The sequence below is a fragment of the Camelus ferus genome, chromosome 17 (genome assembly GCF_009834535.1).
Source record: "Camelus ferus isolate YT-003-E chromosome 17, BCGSAC_Cfer_1.0, whole genome shotgun sequence".
Taxonomy (NCBI): domain Eukaryota; kingdom Metazoa; phylum Chordata; class Mammalia; order Artiodactyla; family Camelidae; genus Camelus; species Camelus ferus.
The window spans coordinates 15,516,999-15,542,633 of NC_045712.1; the positions used below are offsets into that span (position 1 = coordinate 15,516,999).

Below are 25,635 nucleotides of genomic sequence, written 5' to 3' on the forward strand. Positions count from 1 at the left end.
TAATAAAGTTAGCTCCATGAGAGCGGGGACCTTTCCTATCTAGTACTCAGAGTATTTAGTACAGTGCCTAGGCCTACCAGGAGCCAATCAATGAGTTTGAATGAACAGATAAAGGAAATTTTGAATTTTCGTACTAGGCTGTATTCTATTAAGAACTCGAAGGAATAGACTTAAGGACAAAAAGTTTTGATTAAAAAGAGTTCTCAAGAAATGTTCAAATAATGGAGCCGTGGCGGCCCATTTGGAAAAGCAGAATGTCAGATCATGGGACAGAGGGCATCTGAAGGAGACGCCTGGAATATGGGAAGTAAATGGAGCGGGAACAGGCAGGTGCAGGAATACAGATAGATGGGGCTTTGCTTTACTTCTTCTCTTGCAATTAGCAGAACCCTAATTCTAAGTGAGACTGAGGAAGGATTTCATCATTCCATTTAACTGAAGAGTTGAGGGGGAATGCAGGTATGGCTTGATCCATGCTCAGATGATGTCATCAAGAGTTTCGCCTTCCATCAGCTCTTTTCCTCTGGGCTATTTTTATTCTCAGGCAACCTCTTTCTTCATGGAGGCAATTTGGTCACCGCCAATAGTTCACAGGTGACATTCTACGCTTGTAGTAACCCCCATAGAAGAAGCATCTCCTTCCCTGTGTTTTAGCCAAAGTCTTACGGCTGACTCTCACTCAATCGACTGAGTCAAGGATCCAGCCCTGAAGCAGTCATCTTAGCCTAGGAAATACAGTGTCAAGAATGGCCACCTCGCATTTCAGGAGTGGCATCACCTTCACACAAACTGTATGAACCAAGGTCAGGGAGAGGAGGTTCCCAAGGAAAGATTAGAATGCTACAACTAGATGCAGGGGCAACAGTGTTGAGCAGGAAAAAAATAATGGATGTCCCATGAACTTCACCTAGTTCACTCATTTGCTCTGGGCCAACACTGCCTACCCTGTAGATTGCTCACCCATCACACCAAGCCTGCAAATGTCTGCCCTTTATCCAGCAGCTAAGTCTGCCATCCTCTGCCATCACTTCTCTGTGAAAGGGGAGGACGGACGCCCTGTGTGTTAGACGGGATCACAGAGCTACCGAGCAGCCTTCCCCTCTCTCGTCCCCGTAGCAGATACCCTCCCACGTCACACGGCCCTACTTTCCGCTTCCTGAATGTCATCACCCGTGCCTTTGTTCCATGTCAGGCTTCTCCACCAGCTTATGAGCTCAGGAAAGCAGGGACCACGTTTGCAATAACTCCAAGCACAGTAGATGCTTCACGAGTATGTATTGATTGAAGAAATGAACCCAGAGTTTGACGTTTATCCTAAAAGCAAAGGAAAACACTGAAGGAGTTTTAGTAACAATTGCTTTGAACCTCCCCTCCCCGCTGTACTCCCTCTGCCCGTCCATACTTTATCCTTTCTTAAGACATTCTCGTTGTACCCTCTCTGACCACGATGGACTCTCAAATCACTGCCACCGCATCCATCTCACTCTCCTCTGAACGACACCATTCATTACCTCTATTATCCATTTATTAGCTGGCTGTATTCTGCCTTGGGACTTTTCTGGCACTACGTTAAACTGTTTAGTTCCTCCGTGCCGTTCTTTCATTGTTCAGGTAATTACTCAGTTCCTCAAGTGAGCTAGGACAAAAACTGTGAGCCAGACAGCTTTGTCACCCTCAGAACTTAACCTCGTGGCATAAAAAGGGTAGATTATCAGTTAATGTTGGCAGAGAGATGGATCACACGTCTTTCCCCAGGGTGGCAGGGTATCATAAAATCATAAAACTTAAGATGTCTGTCTTCTTCTGCAGGAGTTTTTTATACAGGGTTAGAAGGACTTCTGAATTTTCAAAAATTATTTCTGATTTTAATAAGTCTCTAAGTTTACTCAAACAATTTTAGTAAAATGTGGACATCGCAATAGATAGACCACATCTTATAATAACTACCTATGGAATTAGACGATCAAAAACTGCCCTCAGCCGTGGCAAGTCTTTAAGACATCATACCTGTAAATTAGAGGTAGTCATACTTACATCGTGGGCTTGTTGCAAGGTTTCATGCAGATTATGTCTTTGCAGTACCCAGCGTCTCATCTAAGACATAGTAAATAGTTAATAAATGTTGTTGTCAATAGGATACCAAAAAATGTGGAATTACAGACAAGATCCGCTATTACAGGTAGAGTATTGACCAAGCCAAGGTCCTCATGATATGATAGTTGGATGAGTCTTTGGGCTTTGGGGGCAGTTTGTGGATGGAATGAATGTACTTTGCCTGTGAGAACGTCATGAATTTTAGAGGTCCAGACACAGAATGCTATGGATTGAGTGTTTGTGGTTGTGCCACACCCCACAAAGTCTTGTGTTGAAGCCCCAGTGCCCCGTGTGATGATGGTGTTAGGCGGCAGTTTGGTCATGAAGGTGGTACCCCTTGTAAATGGTATTAGCGCCCCTGTGAAAGACACAGGAGAAGCAGCCTTTCTCTGCCGTGGAAGGACATAACCAGAATGAGGTCTCTCATCAGGCACTGAATTTACTGCTAGGGGGACTTCCCAGCCTTCACAATATCCAAACAACGTAAATGCGTGTTGTTTAAGCCGCCCAGTCTAGGGTATTCGTTAGAGCAGTCCAAGCTAAGACGGTGACCATACACAAAAGTGTGGAATTATATTCAAGATGTGCTATATAACATGATCCATTATTAAAGACAAAGCGTTGACCAAGCCAGGGTCCCTGGACATGACCATCAACTTGCCATCCAGCTCTTTATGATAAGGGATGAACATAAGCCAGTCATTTGTACCATCCCACAATACCGCTGCTGTAGGAAGGGCTGCGTATCTGTCACTCATTTGTGTCACTTACCGCTTTTTTGGCATCTTTTCTCACTCTCCTCCAGAACATAGCTCTGTGTTTGCCACCCTCTAGGAAGGAGAAGAGAAAGTTTCAATGGCCTAAGCATCGCCAATACCTATGACTGACATGAGACAGAAGGAGAGGGGGAAAAGTCTGTCTGATGCAGACAGCTCCACGTTTTTCATGTCAGACGCATGTTCAATTTTTAATGATGCAAATAATTCGTAAAAATTTACAAGCAATCATAATGGGTAATGAAATTATCATTCCCCTGGCTTAAAGTGATGGAATTAATGACTACAGTTCTATAAATCCTCTCGGATGATTGATGGAGAGACTAAACCTGATTTTATTGTGCTCCTAGTGAACTGTCAGAGCCTAAAGCCACAGATGGGAGGGAGAGGGGGGCGTTGGCCGGCAGAGAAGAAAGGCACATGGACTTCTTCAGGGGGGGCGCACACTGGAGCTCGGTTGAAGAGCAGTGTGGTATTGAGGCCGCTCTCCTCCCTCGCGGGAAGGGACATGAAGCTGTGTGGCAGCATGCACCGCAGAAGGTCACAGAGGTGTCTTATTATGTGTGTAAATCTGGAAGCTATGAGATGGTTACTGAATTTTGATTTTCAACAAATTTACTTGTCGCATTTTACTTAGAGACAAATGTCTTTCCCTCGTTCCCACTTCCTCCCCCTCCCCTATCTCCTCCTCCTGTCCCCCTCCATTCCCCCTCCTCCTCCCTCCCCCCTCCCCTCCCCCTCCTTCTCCCTTCCTCCCTCCCCCTACTCCTCCTCCTCTCCTTTTTCCTCCTCTTCTACCTTCTCCTTCTCCACCTCCCAACCCTGGGGTTGGCCTCACGTCTATCGGTTACCTAATATCCCCACAATACTATAATGCAGTCACATTAAGGCAGACCATTCTCTGTTCAACCACATCCATTTTCCAGGAATCGGGTGTCCACTTGGGGGTCTCAGACAAGCTTCATGAACCAAGCCTTCTTGACTCCGACTGACCTGCTCCAACTCACACAAGTGATTGTCAAGAGTTTCAATTCTGAGTTCAATGAATGAGATGATTTCGTGGGAAAGCCCCCAGAACAGTGAATGGCACATAACGAGCCCTCAGTCAGAGCCTTATTATTTGCCTCATCATTTGCTGGCTGTGGGAGGGTCCCTCATAACTTCCCACCAAGAGTCATTATTGCAGTAACTTTGACAGAATCATCGTTCTAAGAGCCACCGTTCCAGTGAGCCCATTAACCGCTCACAAGCTAGAAGAGGCAGTTCACACGTGGCCCGCATCCTAAGGAAACAGCGAGCACTCTCTCCTTCCTTCAAGGGCCACCTAGTATTGAAGGGAAATGTGTCATTGGGAGACTGAGGCCCGTCTGCCTGTTCATCTTTGTGAATCTTAATCAAAGTATTTCTTCTAGGCCTGTTTGGTGGTTTTGTATCACTCTGCTAAAGACGGTAGCCTCGGCAGTAGCTCACAGACATAGCCAGACAGCAAAATCACCAAGAGAGATCATTAAAGATAAATGTTCCAGGACAGGCTACTCTGTGTGTAAATGTTTGCCTGGTTGGTACTGGATGGCGTCTGAAAGTCTCTGGTTTAGTGCCTCACCCATCCTCCCTCCAACTCACGATTCTGCAACCTTTATCTTGTGCTGTCTAAACTATCCCACGCTCCTTGGCCCGTCCTTCCTCAAATCCATTTTGCACGTTTCTCCCCAAGTATCATCGTAAATTACAAACCAGCCAGCATTTACTGAGAACTCTACCTGAAACTGTACTGAGCTCTTACCATTCATCGTCTCATTTAATCTTCTCAACACCCCCAAGAGGTAGACATTGTTCTATTCCCCCTTTACAGATGGGAAACTGGAGGCTCAGAGAGGTTAGAAGACTTACCCAAGATCACACAGCTGGTAAATGGTGTGTCATGTCTGTACCTACGTCAGTACCCGCCAACAGGAAACCCAGGCTCAGAGCTCCCGCTTCTAAATGCCGCACAATAATGATTGCATCATCGCGTATGCACACACGATAATGATTACATCACCCCCCTGCCAAAAGCAGGCGGCAGGGGTCACAAGCGTAAATGCTTATAAGTGCCAGTAAACAAATATTGGTGCCTGAAGACAGAGGGGATAAGGAATAGGAGCTTAGCTTCTCTTAATGAACAAGATTCGTGCCTGCCCAGGTACGATGTCTTTTCACGCCACGGCCAGGTCCTTGGCTCTTTCCCTTCTGGAAATCATCATTATGATCAACATGGAATGTTGATTGAAGTTACTAATCTATATTGATTGTTTTTAGACCTTGGCTTCTCAATTATGACAATTTCTCGGTCATAGCTCAGACATTGATTCTTGCCAATAGGAGCCAGAAGTTTCCTTTTTGGAGAAGAGCAAGTCAAAAGGTCGAGGGGCTCACGGACCTCCGCTCAGCTTGTCTGTCTGCCCACTGTCTGCCCACTGCCTGCCCGCCTCCTTGCGTGGGTGGCGCACTCCAGGGCTCTGTTGACCCCACCTACATCCACCAGGCGATGGCAGCCCGATTGAACTTTCATGCAACTTTTTATTACATGTTGTTTACGAGATGATCTGGAGTCTTTTTAGTATGTTTAATATTATGTGGATGGGAGTCCCAGAGTAAGTGTAGCTCCGCCCCGTGGAGGGCCCCAGTGGGCAGCACAAGGAGAGCCAGACTTGACTGGAAACATAAGTGGTGTTTTCAGCCACTAAGTTAGTGTCAGGATATCACGGACTGGCTGAGTGATGGTGATATTTCTCTACAGCTGAGATTTGTCGCTTTTCAAGAACAACTCTCTGGCTTCAGGTTGGGCCCATGCCATCGCACTTGGCCTTGACGGCAGTTTCCCCAGTGCTCTAACACAACGCCTCAGTCCTTACTGAAGGGCATTTGGCCAGCTGGCCCGTCCACCGGTTCCCTTTGAGACCCCTGGCACTCATGACCACTCCCTGTGGTTTCTCACAAATGCGAATCAGAGAGAGAAAAGAACAGATCCACCAGCCAGTCCCTGGGGGAAGAGCTCACAGTGGTGTCCTCAGGGATCCCTCTCTGTGGAGTGATGGGAACCCAGCCCATGGAAGCAAAACCAGCAACGGCTCCCATAATCCCCTCCATCAAAGGCAACGGGGAGGTCTCACAGGATGGGGCTGGGCTGCTTGGAGGGCAGCCGCAGCTCTGAATGGCCACCCCTGAGTCCCCCCACCCCCCAGTGCTGCCTCTGTGTGCCCACCGCAGCTTGAATGCCCAGTCAGGACAGAGCCACAAGCACTGGGGGCACTCAAGTGTTGCCGAGGTTGGCTTAACACTCATCACCTTCCAGGCAGGAGGCTTGATCTGGAGCGCCTTTGATGTGGTGAGGGCTTCCCCCAAGAGCACTTGACCACAAGTGGTGTGGGAGAGACCCTGGCTGCCTGCCTTGGCCTTGGGACCTAGGCAGTGCCTGTGGCCGCCTTTGCTGGCACAGTCAGGCCTTCATCCAGTTCTCACACCGTGGAGAGACTGCCTCGTTTGACACTGGCACACAGCGAGGTTGTTTTATGAGGACATAGGAGCTCGGAACTATTTTTCCAAACCAGCAAGGTCATTAGTCAGGAGTTTATTGAGTGACAATAATAGACTTTTTAAATGTATGAAAGGACTATGAAATGTGTCTGGTCTTTCCAGTGTGTCCTAGTCTAGCTGAGGACTCCAGAACAATCTACAAGACGTACAGTAGAACCAGAACGGTGTGATGAAGCACCAGATAGAGGCACTGTATCGATCAGCTATTGCCGCATAACAAAACATCTCAAAACTCAACGGCTTGAAAACCACAGTCGTTTATTTTGTTCACTCATCTGCACATTTTGGGGAGAATCAGCTGAGTTATGCCAGACATGGCTGGGCAGCTCTGTTTCAAGCTGTGGGTCTGGTTGGGCCTGGCTCCTCATTCTGGATTGGGTTCAGGCTGCTCCAAGTGGTTTCGTTGTAGGATTCAGGTTGAAGAGTTAACAGCTGCCTGGAGGAAGCTCTGCTCGTGGGGATGACAGAGGCTCGGGGGAATAACCCCAAACACTCAAGCACATTTCAAGCCTCTGCTTCCATCCTATCTGCTAATATCCTCTCGGCCCAGGAAAGTCACATGGATCATTTCAAAGTCAAGTTGTGGGTTTATATCCTCTGCCCAGAAGGAAGCCCAAAGCAAATAATCATGTGGACAAAGCCCACATCAGTGGAACAGGAAGAAAACCCTTCTCCTGGAGAAAGCAGGAGAGTGAGTCTCTTTGAATCACAATCTGATCTACCCCCCAGGGTCCAGAGAAGGCCAGAGAAGGGAGAAAAGCAGGATGGGGTGAGAGGAAGCGTCTCGGGCACTTACAGAGAAGGAAGTCTTGAGACAGTTAAGAATGAGTTCTCAGTTCTTATTCCTTTGCTGTCACTGCCAAGAAATTAACCCAAATTCAAACCCCGGTTTTGTTTTGCCCAGACTGGGAAAACACAAAAACCATCACTCAGATGGTTTTGAAAACACCGGCAAGGTCAGCTCACATCTTAGTGTTTGATTCTAGTGCTGGCCCTTGGACTAAGTTGTTGCGTGTCCCTGAGAGGTCCTGAATAATTGTGGAAGACTTACTGAGGATCAGGGCAGGGAGCATTTTCTCATCGAATTCTAACAAGGAAATGCTAAGAGGGAAGCACTTTAACCTCCCCATTTTACAGGTGAGAAAATAGAGGCCACACGTCATTCAGGCAGCTGCTTAAGGTCACTTCAGGTAGAAGGACACAGCTGGGTATAGAACCCAGGCTGGCCAAGTCCTGAGCCTGCTCTCTTAGTCCTGAACCCCTCAGATAATGTGACCTTCCCTTAGTTGAGAATTTGCATTGTACATTCCTATCTGTATTACCCGGGGATAGACAGATAAGAAGTCCTACAAGGTAGAGGCTGTTAATGTGCCCATTTTATAGACAGGTAAACTGAGATCTGAGAGACCAATAAATGTGTCTGAGATAATAAAGTTGTCAAATGATAGAAATTAAACCACCTGACTCCAAAATTGATCCCCACTGCACCGGCTTCCTTATTTGTAAATGAGGGCCATGGCCAAAGTAATCTTTAGGGCTCCAGTCAAGTCTATTAGAGCGAGTCCATTGCCCTGTGTCTCCCGATTGTTTTTCTTCCTTTGGTTCGTGTTTTTAGTAGAACTGGCTGGAATGCAAAGAGATTTGTAGTGCATTTAGTAGTACCCCTGGCCGGGTTTCCTGGCAAAGTTAGCCTCCCTGACTGCATACCTGCGAGCCTTCTAGGGGCTGCATGGTGTCCTGAGGCAAGTTCAAGTTCTAAAGATGCAATTCACCATAGCGCCTCCCAGTTGTTTATGAAAATCCTAGGTTGCCACCCTAATACCCAGCTCAGGTTACGAGAGCAAGTATAGGAAAAAGCTCAGTGTAGGAAGTTAAATAGAAGTGGGCTGGCTGACTCACAGAGAGAAGGAGGTGAATGAACACTTTCCCAGCAACCTCTTGAGAGAGCGTTTTTAATACTGACCAGCGGTAAACAGTTCATTATCTTTAAGGGTCCTTGGAATAAACAGATGACTACAGGAGGGCAGCTAGAGATGGAGCTGCAGGAGACCCTCAGACAGGGGAGACAGACACCAGTTCCAGTGACAGAAAACTCCCATTGTCTTTCACAATGACAGAGGATATCTTTGGGCCACGCTGTAAACTCCATTCCAGAGAAGTCAGCACTGACACTCACACCCTGTGAGTTGCTGTCATCTCCGTGATCTGGCCCTTGACAGCTCCTCCCCACTCCACCCCAGCCCCACAAACCCCAGGACCCCCACCGCACCAGCACTGTGTACCACCCCCACCCACCCGGAGCCCACGCCATGCCATTACTTAGCCCCAACCCTGGGTTTCCCATCTAGATTTTCTGTTTGACCATCTGTGTATTTTCATATGAGTCAGTTTCCAAGGAAGAATTCAATCTGAGCTCTCACAGCGGGGCCTGTCCAGGCTCTGATGGTTTTCCGGTTTCCGCTCCGGCATGTGAAGAGCTTAGAAGCTGTGGGTCCTGTCCTCACAACTAGGAAAAGGCTGACCACACTGAACATCAGTAACTCTCCCAAGATCCGTCGGAGAATTTAGGGCGCAGGGCACACCACCGCTCCCAGATTTAGAGAGACAGGCAGATACAGAGAATCACCGCCTACTGGAGCAGGAAGACCAGGGGGAGAAATTGCTCCTGGAGCCATACGGGTTCCATTTACCCCGTACCTCCCTTTCAACAAAAATGAGAAGGCCTGTGAAAAGATGGAAAATACACTTTGAAGAGACAGAGCAAGCATCAGTATCAGACTCAGATATGGTAGAGATGCTGGAATGATCAGACTGGGGATTTAAAACGACTATGATTAATACGCTAAGGACTTCAATGGAAAAAAAGGGGGGGCCAACATACAAGAACAGAAGGATAATAAAAGCAGAGAGATGGAAACTCTAAAGAAAGAATGGAAAGAAAATGCTAAAAATCAAATACCCAAGCTTTTGTCTTTAGGATGAAAAATTATAGTAGCTCCCACCCCCCATCCCACAGCCCCATTATAGAGATAAACAAACTGGGCCTCTGCCTGTGGTTTGTCCAAGGCCACATAGCTGGTGAGAAAAGAAAGGCTGATACACAATCTCCTGTATTGGCTCTTCTCTGGCCTCCATTCGACAGGCGTTTATTGAATGTTTCTTCTGCACTGGGCAGAGCGAAAACACTGGGCTACTAACAGTCATGGGCTTGGTCCCTGCCCTTATGAAGTTTATAGTAGAGAATGTCCGTGTACCTCCTCCATAAACCGTACCAAAGGCTGTAAGTCCAGGAGAATCCAACGTTGTTAACTTCCGCTTTCAACTTGAATCTCATCTCGAAAGGTGCATGTGCGTGTGGGGGAATCCACAATTCATTGGATTCATTCCTTCGTAAATGCCTTTGTGTGCCAGGCACGGCACCAGGAGCTGAGGATACAGCAGTCCTCAGACCGAGCGGGGAACACACACCGAGCCCGGCCCATGGGGAGCTGACATTCTAGCAGGAGGAGAGAAACAAGAAACCCAGTAAAGAAGTGCAGGCAGTAATTGCTTCTTGGTGAAGCTGTAACTGTCCATTCTATGTAAATATCCCACCCGCCCTCTCCCCGGCACATCCGATCTTCCTTTTCCCGGGTGGCTGGCGGCTCCTTTGACTAAGCTGGGGAAGCCTTGGAGGAACAGATGTGAGGGGAGATGGTTTAAAGCTGCGGTTTGGACACATTTGAGTTCAGATTGCTGGAGAGGAGATTATTTCAGTGGAAATGTCAGGTCCATCCCTCTGCCTCCCAGACAACCCAGTTTCTACAAAGCAGACGCCTCGTTTATGGAGGTAAGAGGTGGTTTAGCTTTTCTAGTACATTAAAGGCCCCGGATCGCATCCTATCAATGAGTTTGCGTGAAACACACTGCAGTGGGCACAACTGATTTCCTGGATGCAGAATATCATACCGTCTGCCTGAAAGGCAGACCAAGAGATTTTAATGGCAGCTCTCTCCAGGCAGTTATTAACTTTCCCTCTTAGCAACGGGACCAAGAGACTTTACTACCCTGAAATGACACTTCTCCCTCGTGAAAGCTGCCTGGTTAATTTTATGAACCTCACTAACTGAAAACCCAGCGCACGTGAGCCAGATACCTTGAATAAATGCAAATCCAGTCTCCGTGGCATGAGTGATGGCCTTATGCTGAGCATCGCCATGGCAACTAATGACATCATCCCCCACCACCAAACTGCACAAAATCCAATTCTCCAAGGGTCCTTATTTGCCTCCCGTGGGTGTGTTCTTGGCTTACTTGTGTACGCATTCGTAAATACCGCTCTGTTGTCAGAAGTTTGCCGCGGCTGTTGACTGTCATTTTGGGAGGTATATTCCCTTTGTGGCAAATGTTGTTTTTTTGTTCACGAGGAGGGGGTGGGGGGAAGTTCTAATGAAAAGTACTGCGTGTATTTGATTAGCAACATTTGTTGATAACATATGGTCTGAGGAGGCTTCCGCAAATAAGAGGCTTTAAATAGTAAACAGAGATGTGCGAGCGATGGAGCAGATGCTCTCCAGACACACAGGATGAGGTTGCTTCTGCCCGCAGATTTCTCCCCTCCTCCACCCAAGCACATCCCTCTCCCTTCGCTTCTCCCCTAGATCAAAGTGTTCACGTTCAAAGCCCCAGTGGCACCGTGGAATAGGTTTGGAGAAATGATGTGCTGTGACTTTAAAAGTCATCTCCATCCCCCACCCCCAAATATGAATTATCTGCGACTCGTGTTCATTATTGGACACTAATAATGATGTAGTGTGACCCGAGGCGTCAGCCAGCCCAAGTGGGCCTGGAAGCAGCATTTGGGCACCACGTGTCTGATGCCGTGATACGCAGGCGCAGGCTTTCCACTACACCGCGAGTGCCAGCAAGCGCTCTGTGAAGAGTCTGGAACGGCCCCTGGAGTCGCCGCGGGCTGAGCTGTCCTTGTAAGCGCGTGTGTACAGTTGATCTTCGTCCGTGTGCTCTGGTGAGCGCTCCTCTAATCTGTTAATGAAACTCAAAGACCTCCTTTTAGACTCAGCGGGCGACTTGGCTGTGTCTGTAGCAGGGGTCGCTGAACATTGTCAGCGCAGGACCAGAAAGTAAGTAAGTTAGGCTTGTTGGCCGTCGGGTCTCTGTCGTAGCTGCTCACCTCTGCTTCTGAAGTGCAGAAACAGCGTAGGCGCTGTGTAAATGGATGAGTGTAGCTGAGAAACCTGTATCGGTGCGCATTGAAATGTGCGTTTCATGTAATTTTCAAGTGTCATTAAATATTGCTCTTCTTTTGATTATTTTCAGCCCCTTGAAAATGTAAAAACCGTTCTTAGCTCATCAGCCCTACGTAAGCAGGTATTCAGCCAGACTTGGCCCATAGGCCTTAGTGTGCCAACCCCTGGTCTGTATTCCTGAAATGAAAGACATTTTGGGTCTCTGATTTGAAATGGACCCGCGATGTCAACACGGTTCCTTTGACTTGGACGGACCGCTGTGGGTGATGGCATGTCCATAGTCTGTGCTTGGGTTGCTTCTGGTTGGAAAGACCAAAAGTAATAAACAATAGTTCATCTTATAACTCAGTGGTGCTTTCCAACATTCTACCCTTGGCGTCCACATTGCTTCCCACCCTTGACCCCATGACCTGACCACTCCTTGACCTTCAGAGACCTACGCCCTGCTCCTCAGAGTGCTGTCCTTGCTGCTGTCTGTCCTGGGTCCCCTCTTCATGCTGCCAGCCGCTGGGTACCTGTCAGAGAGTTGGTGTGCTCCGAAAAAACATCCAGTCATCCAGGAGGTAAAGCCCTCAGTTTGACTTAAAGGAAGCAGCCACACCCTTGGATATCTCCTGAGTCACATCTCTCCACAATCCCCTGAAACTGGTAGCATGATTATTCTGAATTTGTCACATCTTTCTAGTCATTAGACAGATATTTACTGTGTACCCTCTGACCCTGTGCTTGGTACAGATTTTTTTTTTTTAAAAAGTCACATCATCCTCTTTGCCCCATGATGTTCACCAGGTAGAGAGAGAACCAGATACGCACACAGGTAATTTTCTGACTGATTTTCTAAGACTGTATTAGGTGCTCCGGAGAGGCAGTCAGGCTCTATGGTTTAATGCATGGGCTTTGGGGTCAGAAACTCGGAGGTTGAAGCCCAGCTCTGTGATAGCCTGGAACCCTGGCCCATTCACTTAACCTCTCCAAGTCCTCCTTTCTCCATTGATAAATCGGGGATACTAAGAGAGTATTCCTTACAGAGTCGTCTGAAAGATTAAATGAGGTAATCCATGGAAAGCCCTAAGCCCAAGGTCTGGCAAACCATAACTTGAGACCTGGTGACTGTTTTTAGTGCTTTTTGTGAGCTCGCTGTACAGTGTGCGCAGAGGAGCAGATGGGATAAGATCGCGAAGGTGGGACACCTCACCCTCTGGACTTGAACCTTGCGTTCAAAGAGAAGTTAGTTAACCTTCCCGATGGCCGCTTGCTATAAATAACCATCAGCCTCTGGGCTTTTCACATCAAAGCGGAATTTTATTTCAGTCCTGGGAATCTTTTAAGAAGAGGTATTTATCTTAATAGCCACAGTCAGTGCACAGAACAGGAAAAGAAAAGAAACAGAGAAGACCGCAACAGTGAGAAATAGATTCATCTACCCCTGGGCGGCTCCACCACGGACTGATTTGTCTGCGGGTTACGTAGCCCTCTGTGAAGTCTATTGAATGTGTGAAATACATCCAGGGCGGCCCAGAGTCCCATCCGTTTTGAAACAGAACTCTCCCTTTGAGTTACCAAGGTTAATTGATGTTCACTGGATCCAGGCGCAGAGGAGCGAGTTGGTTGGGATGTGGGAGGGAGGAAGCATGGCGGCTTGGCTGAGAGTCTGGGCTGTGGAGTCAGATTGCCATTTGCTCCCTGTGTGACATCCTGGACACGTGGCTAACCTCTCTGAGCCTCCGTTTCCTCCTACGTAACGGTGGGGTTTAGTTATAAGCATTTCACAGGATGGCCAAGGGGGTTTAAAAAGATAAAAGGCATGTATGAACAGTTAACATTTTCGAGATAGGAATTTGTGAACAGCACATAGTAAGGTTAGACTATTAGCTGTTTTTGTTATAAAAATAGTCAAGTCTTTCCATGGCTGGAAAAAGAAACAGAGTGGATGTTTTTATAACTATTTTTTTCTAAAGGGGAAGCGTCAGGGAGGGTGCTGATAAGGAAATCTCTTTGGGGCTCCTACGAATCAGAAGCGTTGACCAAAAGAAGCTGGGAGTGGTTTTCACGGAGTCTTGGGACGGTCGTGAGGGGCAAAGGTTGGCAGCCAGCCTCCACTGTGTGGCCACACTCAACAGCCTGGGTGGCATTGGACTCAGAGCCTGATTCATGAGCTCATGACCCCTGTGGCTGCCCCGGCCCCACTCTCCGACCTACATTTGGTTTCTTGCTCTCCATGGCTGTCGTGGAATTCTTCATTATTTTATCTTTGACCTTGTGTGGGCTAAGCGGAGTCTGATGGAATAATGAGTGTGCTTTTGGGCAGAGGAAATAGAGAAAGGAAAACACAGTGTTTTAGTGTCTTTACTGGTGATTTTTCCCGCTTTTTGGACAAGAAGCCCACATTTTCATTTTGCACTGGACCCTGAAAATGATGTCATTGGTTCTGGTTCAATGGGGGACGTTCTCTTTTTGCCGGCTCCCCTGGGCCAGGCTGCCATTTTGAAACCTGGTGGATACATTGGGATTCAGTCATGACCTAACAGCTTGAGGGGAGCCAAGGGTCATGGTCAGAAGCCGAGAGCACAGCTGCAGGCCTGGTGGAAAGAGAAAGCAACTCACTGCCCAAATGGACAGGGGTGGTCAGGGCAGCCTCCAGCGGCCTGAACTCCGTCCAGCCGATGGGGTCTTGGAGACCTCGCCCTGCCCCATGGTCTGAATCATGTTGAATGTCTTAGGAGCTAAGCACCCTCGGGGAGCAGCAGGAGTTTAGGCAGACTGGGTTCATGCCCACTGCACAGGCCAGGAAATCCCTACAAACCAGTTTCAAGGACAGGGTCCCAGGGACACGGTGTGGGGGACCCCCCAGGGCACTGGGATCGAGTCGTCTTTGTGGCTGAGTGTTTGAGCATCTCACTGCAGAACTCTCTTAGTTTCCAGCAGGAACTGTCCTTATTTCCATGACCAAGCATGATAAATGCCCAAAGAGATTCATAGCAGTTAATCATAAATAATAGTAATGATCATGTGTTTTGCCAAAACTGTAAATCGTGAGTAATCCCTGTTACTGATAATTCTGACAGTAGTAGCAGCGAGAGCCATAAAGTGGGAATTAAGGCATTTGGGTTCTAGCCCGACTTGATCACAATTCACTGGAATAAAAGCAGTGAGATCGTAAGGTTCTCATCTGTGAAATGGGCACAATGTGAGCCGTTCCCCCTCTTACCTTGTGTAGGAGGAAGGAGAATGTTCACCTTGCTTGCACAGCACAGGGTCAGACACTTAGTAGGTGCTTGGTAAATATGTGTGGCTTGAATAACACAAAATAGAAGTGATCATCACTGTTACTGGAATGCGTCTTGCACATCCTTATTTGGGGAAGGGGAGGTAGCCAAAACCTGGGGGGGCTCTGGTCCTGTCCCAAGCCTGCTGCTACATACACTTTATAACTACTCCGTGAGATGGTATTATTTTATAGCTGAGGAAACTGAGGTCCAGGGATGTTCATTAACTTGCCCCAAGTCCTGCAGTTTGTAAGTGACTATTCAGGATATGAACTAAGAATGCCAGGTCCAAAACCTTATGCTTTGTCAGTGTCGCCTTTGCTGGAACAAAGATTCCCCTGTCTTAGAAGCTTTCTGCAGGTGGCTGATGGCCAAAATCCGGGGCTTCTGTCTGTACCTCTGACATTTTGCTGTTGCTTGGGACCTGTGGCTTCTTGTCCTTTCTCATGTCTTCTCCCTTTCTCTCTTGTGATTGTTGTGTTTCCTCAATGACTCTCGCTCCCCCATCTCCATTGTTCTGGTGCTTTCTTACAACTCTCTCTAGATCCCCCTTGTCTTTGAGTTAAGTTAGTGGGATTTATTTGACTGAGTGCAACAGTGAGACTAGAAGTCAGGGTTCCATCATTTGCAGAAGAAACACAGACAGTCAACGAACACAGAGTGAAATATTCAAGACTGCTATTAATCAAAGAAATGCCCATGAGAATGGCGATGACAAAAATCATCTAGAAGGCAAAGTGAATTGGGGCACCCGGAGAGGACAGGAAGCTGAGCGATTTGCAGTCTCATTCCCAGATCATGGGAGGACAGCTGCCATCTTTGCGGAAAGCATTTTGGGAATAGACGTCCCGCGCCTTGAAAGTGTTCACTGATGGGCATGGTTCTTTCAGCATTGTAGGAGCACCGTCATGTTTGTTGCTAAATGAATGATGAAATGATCTCCCATCTATTTCCCAGGGAAATAAACAGAGAGGAAATGAAAAACGTCCAGCCCAATCTCAAAAATAGAACAATGGTTAAATAAATTAAGATGCACCCATAAGGTGTGATATTATAATCATTAAAAATAATAGTCAGTGCAAATGAACTTATATGTAAAACAGAAACAGACTCACAGACGTAGAATACAGACTTGTGGTTGCCGGTTGGGGGAGGCGGGTGGGAAGGGATAAACTGGGAGTTTGAGATTTACAGATACTGACTGGTATGTATAAAATAGATAAACAAGTTTATACTGTACAGCACAGAGAACTATATTCAATATCTTGTAGTAGCTTATGGTGAAAAAGAATATGAAAATGAATATCTGTATATCCATGTATGACATTGTGCTGTACACCAGAAACTGACACAACATTGTAAACTGATTATACTTCAATTAATAATAATAATAATAATAGTTAATGAATATTCTACAGTATGGAAATTGGCCATTATTTAAGGCAAGATAAAAGACAGCTCTATATAAAATTGTATCTGTTCCTATTTCTTAGTTCTGTAAAAGATTATATGTCTGTATCATTTGTTTACTCAACAAATATTTATTAAGTGTCTTCTGTGTGCTTAGCGCTGTGGTGAGTACTTGGTGTGCAGTATAAACAAAGTCCGTGTACTTACGGAGTTTGCAGAGTATTAGGAGAGTCAGCTATGACGCAGTCACGTGGGTAGATGGATAATGCTAAATCCAGTGATTGCTAGAACAGAAAATTAAATAATATGTTCAAGAGAGTTTAACAGTGGAACCAAATTTAGACTAAGGAGATCAAGGGACATGTTCTCCAGGAAAGCATTATTTAAGCTGAGCCCCGAAGGGACAGCCGGGTGCAGAGTAGGGTGGGGCAAAGCATTGCTAACAGTGGGAAGGGCATGCCCAGCCCTGAGGCGGCACAATCAGGTGGCCCGGGGCCCTCGAGTAGGTGAGTGGGAGACGGTACTAAGGGGTCTGGATTGCCCCCCAGTGCAGTGGCACAGGTGCCGTGGGACGGTGTAGGGCAGGAACTCAGTGCAATCCAGTTGACACTTCCAGAAGATCATGCTGATTTCAGGTACTGAGTGGGTGGAGCTGACTCTGTAAGAATCGTGATGAATGAAAAAGTCACGTCTGAAGGGCCATCAGGGGCTCATGTCAGCCCAGGATGGCACTCTACCCAAGATGCTAGGTAAGCTAGCCTCTCCACTGGGGAGATCTACTCTGATTCCCAGAGACCGGAGAGTGGGGAGGGGTGTCTCCCATGTCTTCCACCTTCCATTCCTCTTTAGCGGGGCTAAGCTCCACCCTTTCTTCTATTCAGCGTATCTATGAATGCCCGTGCCAGTGGGGCTCCCCACCTCCCCACTACCAGTGAGGTTTCATTGTAAAGTCACATGTTGGCTCAGACCGAACGAAGCCCCATTTCAAAATCTGGAACCGCAATTTCCAAGAACCTGGGAGTCAGAGGCTACAAGGAAATATTTGTGGGGAGGAACGAGGAGAATACTTTGTAGGGATAGCGAACGCATGGGAGAAAGTTCTCGCCAACTTGCTTTCATACTAATTCCAAGTGATTCCTTACAGTGCTCTGTGAAGACCCATGGCAACTTTCTGAGCATCTGTCTTGCATTTGCCTAACAAGTTAATTAACACTTTTTGTCACTCTGGCAGCTTTGCAGGGGAGGGAGGGGGATGTGACAGCCAATGATGCCTCGGGTTAACCCTGCACTCACCCGACCCAGGAATAAGGCAGCTGAGTTTAGCATCGTCGAGACCGAGGTCTCCACACTAACCTCTCTGATTCTGTCTGCAGCTGGGGCACCCAGGGTGACTTCTCCACGACCCACGCACTGCCTGCTGTGAAGGTGAAGCTGTTCACAGAGAGCACGGGAGTCCTGGCCTTGGAGGACAAGGAGCTCGGACGGGTAAGCGCTCCCCATCCCAAGGAGCTCCGGAGAGCAGGTGTCCCCAGGCCCCAAAAGGCAGTATTGCCAAGTGGCCCAGCTTCAGGGTTTGATTACATGGCTCTGCTCTTCATTGACTGTATGACCTTGGACAAGCCACCCCCTCACCTCTCCAAACCTCAGTTTCCCCTCTTTAAATCTGTGTGCATTGCAGAAGATCAGGAGTTCTCAACACCATGAGACCCAGATGCCTTTAAGAGCAAAGATTTGCAATGCCCTTTCTATCTTGAAGCAGAATTCTTAGGTAATTTTAGATACTGACACTAATGATTTTAAATGAATTTAAAATCAACACAATGACATAAAGGAGAAACAAAAGGGAGGGTGTAGCTCAGTGGTAGAGCGCATGCTTAGCATGCATGAGGTCCTGGGTTCAATCCCCAGTACCTCCATCAAACAAACAAACAAATCTACCCCCCCCCAAAAATCCACTTTTTAAAAAGGGAATTAACTAATAATATGATAATTTCAAAATGTTAAGAATCAGGCACTAGAAGACCTAAGGAAGGAGTCTTTCCTTGTTCCCAAAGGGACAATCACTGTGCAGGTGACCACATTCCCTGTGGAGGGTGAGGACTCGAAAACACGAGATTTAGTAATTTATTAAACCAGTAAACCAGTCTTGGTAACCAAGTTTCCTTGTGTTCCCTGGGAAAGTGCCAAAACTACTTAGAGCGTATTATAAAAAAGCTTTAGGATCTAGACTCAGTTAATTATCACCAGGCCTTTCTACCTCCATTCATATCTGGTGGGAATGTTCGAGTCAGGTGGGATGCAGGACATTCCTCCTTGGGGAGGGGCATCTCACTCGTTGCAGGATGTTCACTATCCCAGGCCCCCCCACCACGACCATTCAATACCAGCACCACTTACGTTGTCAACCAAAAGTGTCTCCCAAATATCTGAAACGTCTCCAGGGGCGGTACCCAGCCCTTGAGCACCACGGAGATCATCAAGATGTTTTGTCTTCCATCTCAGCGAGTGACTGCACCAAACAGCCAGTATTTTCAGGACAGAAGCTTAAAATGGCTCCACACCCCTCCCACAACTGCTTATAATAAAATCTGAACTCTGCACCACAGCACCTAAAGACTCTGGCTTCTGGCCACCTCCCCAGCCTCATCTGCTACCACCCTCCGCTCATCCAGTATGCCCCAGCATCGCTGGCCAAAGGTTAGCCCCTCAGATACACCAGATCCCTTCCCATCTCAGGAGGCTTTCTCTCTGCCTGGAGAACTCTCCCCACCGCTCAACTCCTCCAAAGGCTACTTTTTTCTCTGCACAAAGGCCACCTCCTCCTCCCAGAGCCCTTGGCTGACTGCCCATCCTCCTGCATCCATTACCGCAGCCCCCTGTTCACATCCTCCACAGAACTCACCACCAGTGAGACAGAACTGACAGAAATTTTGGCTTCTGTCTCCCCCACTGCACTGTAAAAACTGCACGGGGATAGAAACCAAAACTACTTTTTCCTTTTTTTAAAAAAATTAAAGCGTAGTTGAGTTACAATATTATGTTAGTTTCAGGTGTACAACATAGTGACTTGATCTTTGCATAGATTATACTCCATTTACAGTTATAAAACATTGGCTGTGTTCCTCGTGCTGGACGATAGGTCCTTGTGTCTTATTTATTTTACACGTAGTAGTTTGTACCTCTTAATCTCCTACCCCGATTTTGCCCCTCCCTCAGCCCTCCTCCCACCGTAGGGGAGATATCAGGATCATGAAGCTTGAACTATTTTGTTCACCGCCCTCTACCTATACCAGAACCCAACACATAGACTTGTAATAAACTTCATTTCTACTGGTTGAGTGCATAATCCCTTCTGAAAGCTGTGTGACACTAGCCAAGGCATTTAACCTCTCTGAGCCTCTGATACGTTATCTACGGAATAAAGAAAGAACACACTTCAGGGCAGGCACACAGTACACACACCTAATGATGCCAGCAAGGACAGACTAACCATGCTTTCTTTTCCTTCTTTTATTTTTTCTTCACTTCCTTCATCTGGCTTTCATCTATAGAATTGAACTGGAGTTGTATTACTAGGATCTAGACCACAGATGGAAGTCAAATAAAAAGTAAACAAGGCTAATAGCAAAAAACAGTGACACCAGCAAAGAAAAGGGAGGGGGGATGAAAAGAGAGGAAGAGCTTTGCCTGTTTTCTTTGAGAAATGACAAGTGTTCATTTCTGTCCCTAGGGAAAGAGAGACCCACAGAGTGGGGCAAGTAGCTGCCTTTTCTTTTTCTTCAAAACTTTTCTCTTTCCATGAAGAATCGGGTCAAGGAGCATGAGAGCGTCAGAGGCCTAGGATACAAGGGTTAAAAAGCCCCACAAGTCTCAACCTGACTCCACTCCATGGGTTTCAGGAGCCCCTGGGGATTGTGTACAAATGTTGGGAGGTAGGGCCCATGTGCCTTTTTCTCGACTTTCTAATCCAAAGCTTCTCGAAGCTGTTTCCACTGGGCTAGTGAGACCCTTTTGTTTTATAGATGAGAAAGCTGATCCCTGTGGAAGGCAGGAAACTCCCCACCCCGAGCGGCCCAGTAGTCGGGGCCCAGGTACTGTTTTGCATGTTAACCATCGGCCAGGCCACTGTCCTGAGGACGCTAAGCACAGCCCCTCCCTGCGCCGTCACCAGAACCCTGAGGGAGGCTGCAGGTGTTGCTCCTCCTGTATAGACGAGCGCACCAGGGCCCAGAGGAGGTGAGTGACTTGCCAGGAATGATGTTGCCTCATCTCTAGGGCTATTTTTACTCCATCATGCTGTCCCTATGCAAAAATAAAACTCTGGGCTCTGCTGTTGTGGTCAAGGCCATGAATTTGCCACAGTCCCTCCCGGCCATTCATCTCTTAACAAATGGCACTCTCCTCCAGTCTCATGATCTATTCCCCCAGATGCTAGCTGACATTCCCCTCCTGCCAGAGACACTTTCCACCTTGCAGTGGAGCGGACCTGCCTGGGCCTTGTGCTGGTGGAGGCGGGCGCCCTCTGCTGGCAGCACCTCCACAGGCAGCAGCCCGGGGATAAAAGTGCTCTTTTTCAAAGTGAGCCCTCGGCCTCCTTGGGAAAGAGTTTCTATGTGCTAATTTTTCCCCACTTTAGGAGGACACCTCCACATTCAAAATCCTGGCGCTGTGTTCATGCAACAGTATTAGTTTGTTCCATTTTTATTTTTGTGTTTCATTTTTATTAACCTTTTGAGTTAAAAAGTAACTCACGCATATTGTAAAAAAAATAATTAAAATGGATATATAGTGAAAACTAAAGATCCCTAGTGTCCCTTCCCGGAGAAAAGCCTTCTTTTCAATTGATTGTGTATTCTTCCCCAAATATTCTACGCATGTACAAGCATCGCATATATGGCATATTCGTATGTATCTGTTTAAAAAAAAAAAAAAAGAAAGAGCACACAGTTGGAAATTGCTGGATATATACCGCCCTACACTTGCTTGAAATATCAAGATATTTTGAGATTAGTCCCTTTCAGACCACATTGGCTTCCCTCCTGTTTTCATAATTACATAATATTCCAGTGTGTGGAGGTATTATAATTTATTTAGATTGTTCCCATTCTTTGGCCGTATAAACATTGCTTCAGTGAATAACCTTAAGTTTATTTCTTTGCACATATGTGTGCATAGGTATAGTATAAATTTCAAAAAAAAAAACTTAATGAAATTTGAATTTTGACAGATACTACCAAATTGTCCCCTAAAGAGTATACACCAATTTATAATTCCACAAAAGGCATGAGAGGGTGGCTGTTCCCCACACTCTTGACAACACTGCGATACTACCAAGTTTTTACTCATCGAATGTGATTACGGGACCACTGTGTCTGGTCATTCATGCTGAGCACAGAGCAAGCAGGAATAATGACAGGCGAAAAGCCTTCCCCCTCACAGTACGTAAGGGGTATAGACATAAAACCAGAAATTATAGTGCAGTGTGGCGAGGTCTCTGCGGGAAAAGGGACAACTTTTCAGGTGGGGGACATAATCTAGCCTGAGAGGCAGGGATGACTTCCCTTATGGGGGAGAATGCAGAGGTAAGGGGATGCGTATCGGCTAAGTCCTGGAAGGGACCGGCCACGGAAGGGCTCAGGGCAGAGCCATCCCCCCGAAGGACCTGCCTGCATGCCCAAGTAACTGAGAGACGCTGGGGCTGGCTGGGTGCAGCTTACTGCCTGGGATGGGTTGAATTCCCACATCCGCCGTCACCACATCAAAGCACAGCACACATGGGCCTCGGCTGAGATGACAAAGTGCTCGATCCGCAGCCTGGAATGTCTAGATGCGGTGTCTGGATCACTCGTGTGCACCCATCAGGACCCTAATAATTCAGCGCGGCTGACGCTTACAAAGGGATCGCCGGCCCATCGGGCACGTGGCGGAGTGAGGATGAAGGTGGAGGAAGACTGCGGCGACCTCATCTCTCCATCCCCCGGGGAGAGGAGGTCTCCCCCGGGAGCGACCGCGTGGAGGAAGAAGGCTTTGTGGATCGGCCAGTAATGAGCTGCGGCCATTTGCTTGGGCGCATGGACACCATATTGCCGGTGGGAACCGCGCCCAGGATCCATATGGTGGATGGCCCGTTAACGAGCTCCGGGTGTCCTGAGCGCCGCTCCCACTTTGATTTTGCCAAACGAGCGGGAGCAGAAGGCGGCCCTGGGCCTTACCCGCTGCTGTTTTGGCCCTGGTGGGGTTTCTCTTACCAGCTCCTTGCTTCCCAGGACATCACTCCCCTGCCCACTTCACCTCTCAGGCCAAACTGGCTCAGGAGAGACAGCCCGCTTCACTGAGCTTGGCAGACCCCTCCTCTACGTAGATCCCCCAAAGGCCGAGGTCTCAGGACGTGGAACATGATATGGGGTGACAGAGAGGGACAGGTGTTACCTTGAGGAATAACACCAGCGGTCTCCATGGCCCAGTGGTACCCTGCCTTACTCACTGACCTCCAGCATCCTGCTTCACATCACAGTTCCTTGGTGAGCATATCCATCTCATGGTAGAATCTTAACTAAATTAACCTTCACAAAATGAGCAATTGGACCAAAAGATTAAGATAGAAGAGCTGTGATTGGAAGATAATGATGGTATTTGCAAGCCTGGCAAACAGCATGATCATGTTGGAGGTGACCCTGGACCTGCCAGCAGGAGTTCCGCCATCCATGTCACGAGATAAAAGCAGCACCCGTGGACCCAGCATGAGACATCAGTTAAGACATGACGAAATGATTTAGAAGACTGCTTGAACCACGGATTCACATCCGGTATCATTAACAGTGAGCCTTGCCCGCCATAGATCTGGTACCTTAAAATATAGCTAATAATAGTACAAAGCCACCTCAACTAGCAAGATATTTAAAACAGAGGTTTTTTTCATCTTTAGCTCATCTTTTTAAAACTGTGTTTTATGAAATATGTAATAATATAGTATATTAATACAAAGTAAACATACATAATGTAAAAGATCTCTGGATGTGCATTTTACTGGTATTTATACATTTATATTGATATATTTTAGGTTAATAGTGATATATTTACAGATATTCGGCTACTTGCTCAAAAATATTTTACTGAAGTAGGGCATGATCAAAACAAGTTTGAAAAACCAGGCCTTCCTGTATTTTAATCACATCATGAGACCTTGAGAAGTCGCAGATGTTGCATTGAGCAAGAGCATACAAATTTTCTTTCATCGGAGAGAGGGAATTTCATGGGGGAAGAAAGAGGGTCAGGCCTGGAATCAGAAGAGGTGAAAAATCAGCTCAGGGAAGGCACAGCAAAGTGGGCTGATGGAGTTTTTCTGCCCTGGTCTCCTACTGGTCTCAAAGCTCTTTTTCCACAATCACACAGGAAGCCACGTGCTTCCACCCGCCGGGCCAGCCTTGCATGAAGGCAGTGAGGCCAGTGCAGCATCTGGAAGGCGGCAGTGCCCACCCCTGGACTCTGAGCACCCTCCATCCCCCTGCAGAGGTGAAAGAAACCCAGGAAAGGAGCCTGCCCTCCCTGCACCCAGAGAAAACGCAGGCTTTGAAAACAGACCCCAGGCAACACGCGACAAACCGGGACACGCCGCCATCGCAGAAGCAGATCTTAGCAGGCCCAGCTTTCGTGGTGCCCCTGTTTAGTTCGTGCTCCCTTCGTCTGGGGGATTTTCCCGGTATTTCATTCCTCCTGGAGTGCACATTCCCCAGATCCACGTGGCTCCTGAGGGAGAACTCTTTTGATCGCAAAATGAAAAAGTGAATATTACTGGAGGAGTGGGTCTCCTTCTTGCTTCACCTACAGCATCTGGGACCGTGACAAGGGACGCAGAAGACCCAAGTCACGGCGCCGTCTCTGAAGCACCCGGCCAAAGGCACTTTCTACAAGCTGATCCTTCTTGAAGCTGCGGTGCTGCGTGAGAAGGTGTCGAGTCCAGGTGAAGTCAGGTTGGAATGTGGGACTCAGCGCATATCCCTTCCCGTCGCGAAATCTCACATTTCTCATCAAGTAAGACCCCTCCATTTTCCCCTGCAGCCTCAAGAGGAGAAATCCTAAAGGATGGAAAAATAAAAAATAAAAAAGGCTGGAAGTTCTCTCTCATACAGAAGGCTGTTTGTTTCTTTCATGTATCTGCCTTCTAATGTCAGGAGCATAATGTGGGGAGTATATTTTCTGTTCTGGGTCGCTTTAGTACTTCTGGACTTTAGGAAAGTCCAAGAGCAGGAGCACAGAAATGGTAATCCAGACTCTTAACAGAATAAGCCAGGGGGAGAGAGAGGGGAGAAGCAGAGAATGACCGTTCTGTCCTGAGGCTGCTTGGCTGGGGTCCGTAGGTGGAGCCTTGGATCTGAGTCCGATGGCCAGACTTCCGCTTCACGGGCAGTGAAACCTCCTCACTGGCTGAGAGACCCGGATGAGACACTCAAGTTCTCAGCAGCGAAGTTTCTCATCTCTGAAAACATACTCGTTCACAGTGTTCATACTTTCTGGCTAAGATGATCGTCCTTTCTTCCCCCCGCAGGTTATTCTCCACCCCACCCCAAACAGCCCCAAGCAGTCAGAGTGGCACAAAATGACCGTCTCGAAAAACTGCCCTGATCAAGACCTCAAAATCAAACTTGCCGTCCGAATGGATAAGCCTCAAAATATGAAGCATTCTGGGTGAGTGTTCCTCCTCCGAGTGGTAATTTGGGGCACACCTCCATTCCTTTCTTTAAAAAAAAAAAATTTTTTTTAATGATCTTCAGAAATCTACATGGAAGAAAATAGAAAGAAATATATGAGAGATCATTGAAATACATGGCTTTGATATTTACTATAATCTTCCTCAGTTCTTAGGATTACTGCGTTTGCATTGTTGCTAAATTGTCAAGAGAGAGTCATCGCCTTCTCCTTTTCTAATAGAATTTTCAGTACAATTCAGAACTTTCCTAGAAGCGTGCTGGGTGACTCTGGTTTAGGGGGGTGTTATTGGCTTCACATACCTTCTTAAAGGCATCCAGATCTTTCAGGCTCTCCGCATCACGCACTCACACCTTCATTAACAACCACATCCAGGAGGTGTGAGCGGTTGCCCTAGGCGACCGTCAAACAATCAGATCACATTGAATTAGTTTTCGTGTTCAGCATAGCGTTCAGTGACCCCAAAATAGAACATTTATCATTGTCTTCCGTTTCTTAAGGTTTGAGAGGAATGACCAATTGAGTAATTTAAAGTAGGATAAAAAAAAAAAAGGTAAAATA

The 25,635-nt window shown here is 47.3% G+C and overlaps 1 protein-coding gene and 1 long non-coding RNA gene across 13 annotated transcripts in view; one reads left to right on the forward strand and one right to left on the reverse strand.

The window, feature by feature from the left end:
- Positions 1–25,635, forward strand: part of CADPS (calcium dependent secretion activator) — a 416,509-nt gene that overhangs the window by 217,997 nt on the left and 172,877 nt on the right. For all 12 annotated transcript variants that reach the window (XM_032458143.1, XM_032458141.1, XM_032458140.1 and 9 more), the window contains exons 7-8: positions 17,742–17,853; positions 24,914–25,053. In XM_032458143.1, coding sequence (XP_032314034.1) covers positions 17,742–17,853; positions 24,914–25,053 — 252 coding nt within the window. The remainder of the gene's footprint in view (positions 1–17,741; positions 17,854–24,913; positions 25,054–25,635) is intronic.
- On the reverse strand, positions 15,627–19,098 carry LOC116657100. The gene is made up of 3 exons (XR_004312075.1): positions 18,766–19,098; positions 16,576–16,652; positions 15,627–15,904 (listed from the first exon to the last, which is right to left on the reverse strand). It is a non-coding gene; the product is annotated as an uncharacterized LOC116657100 (long non-coding RNA).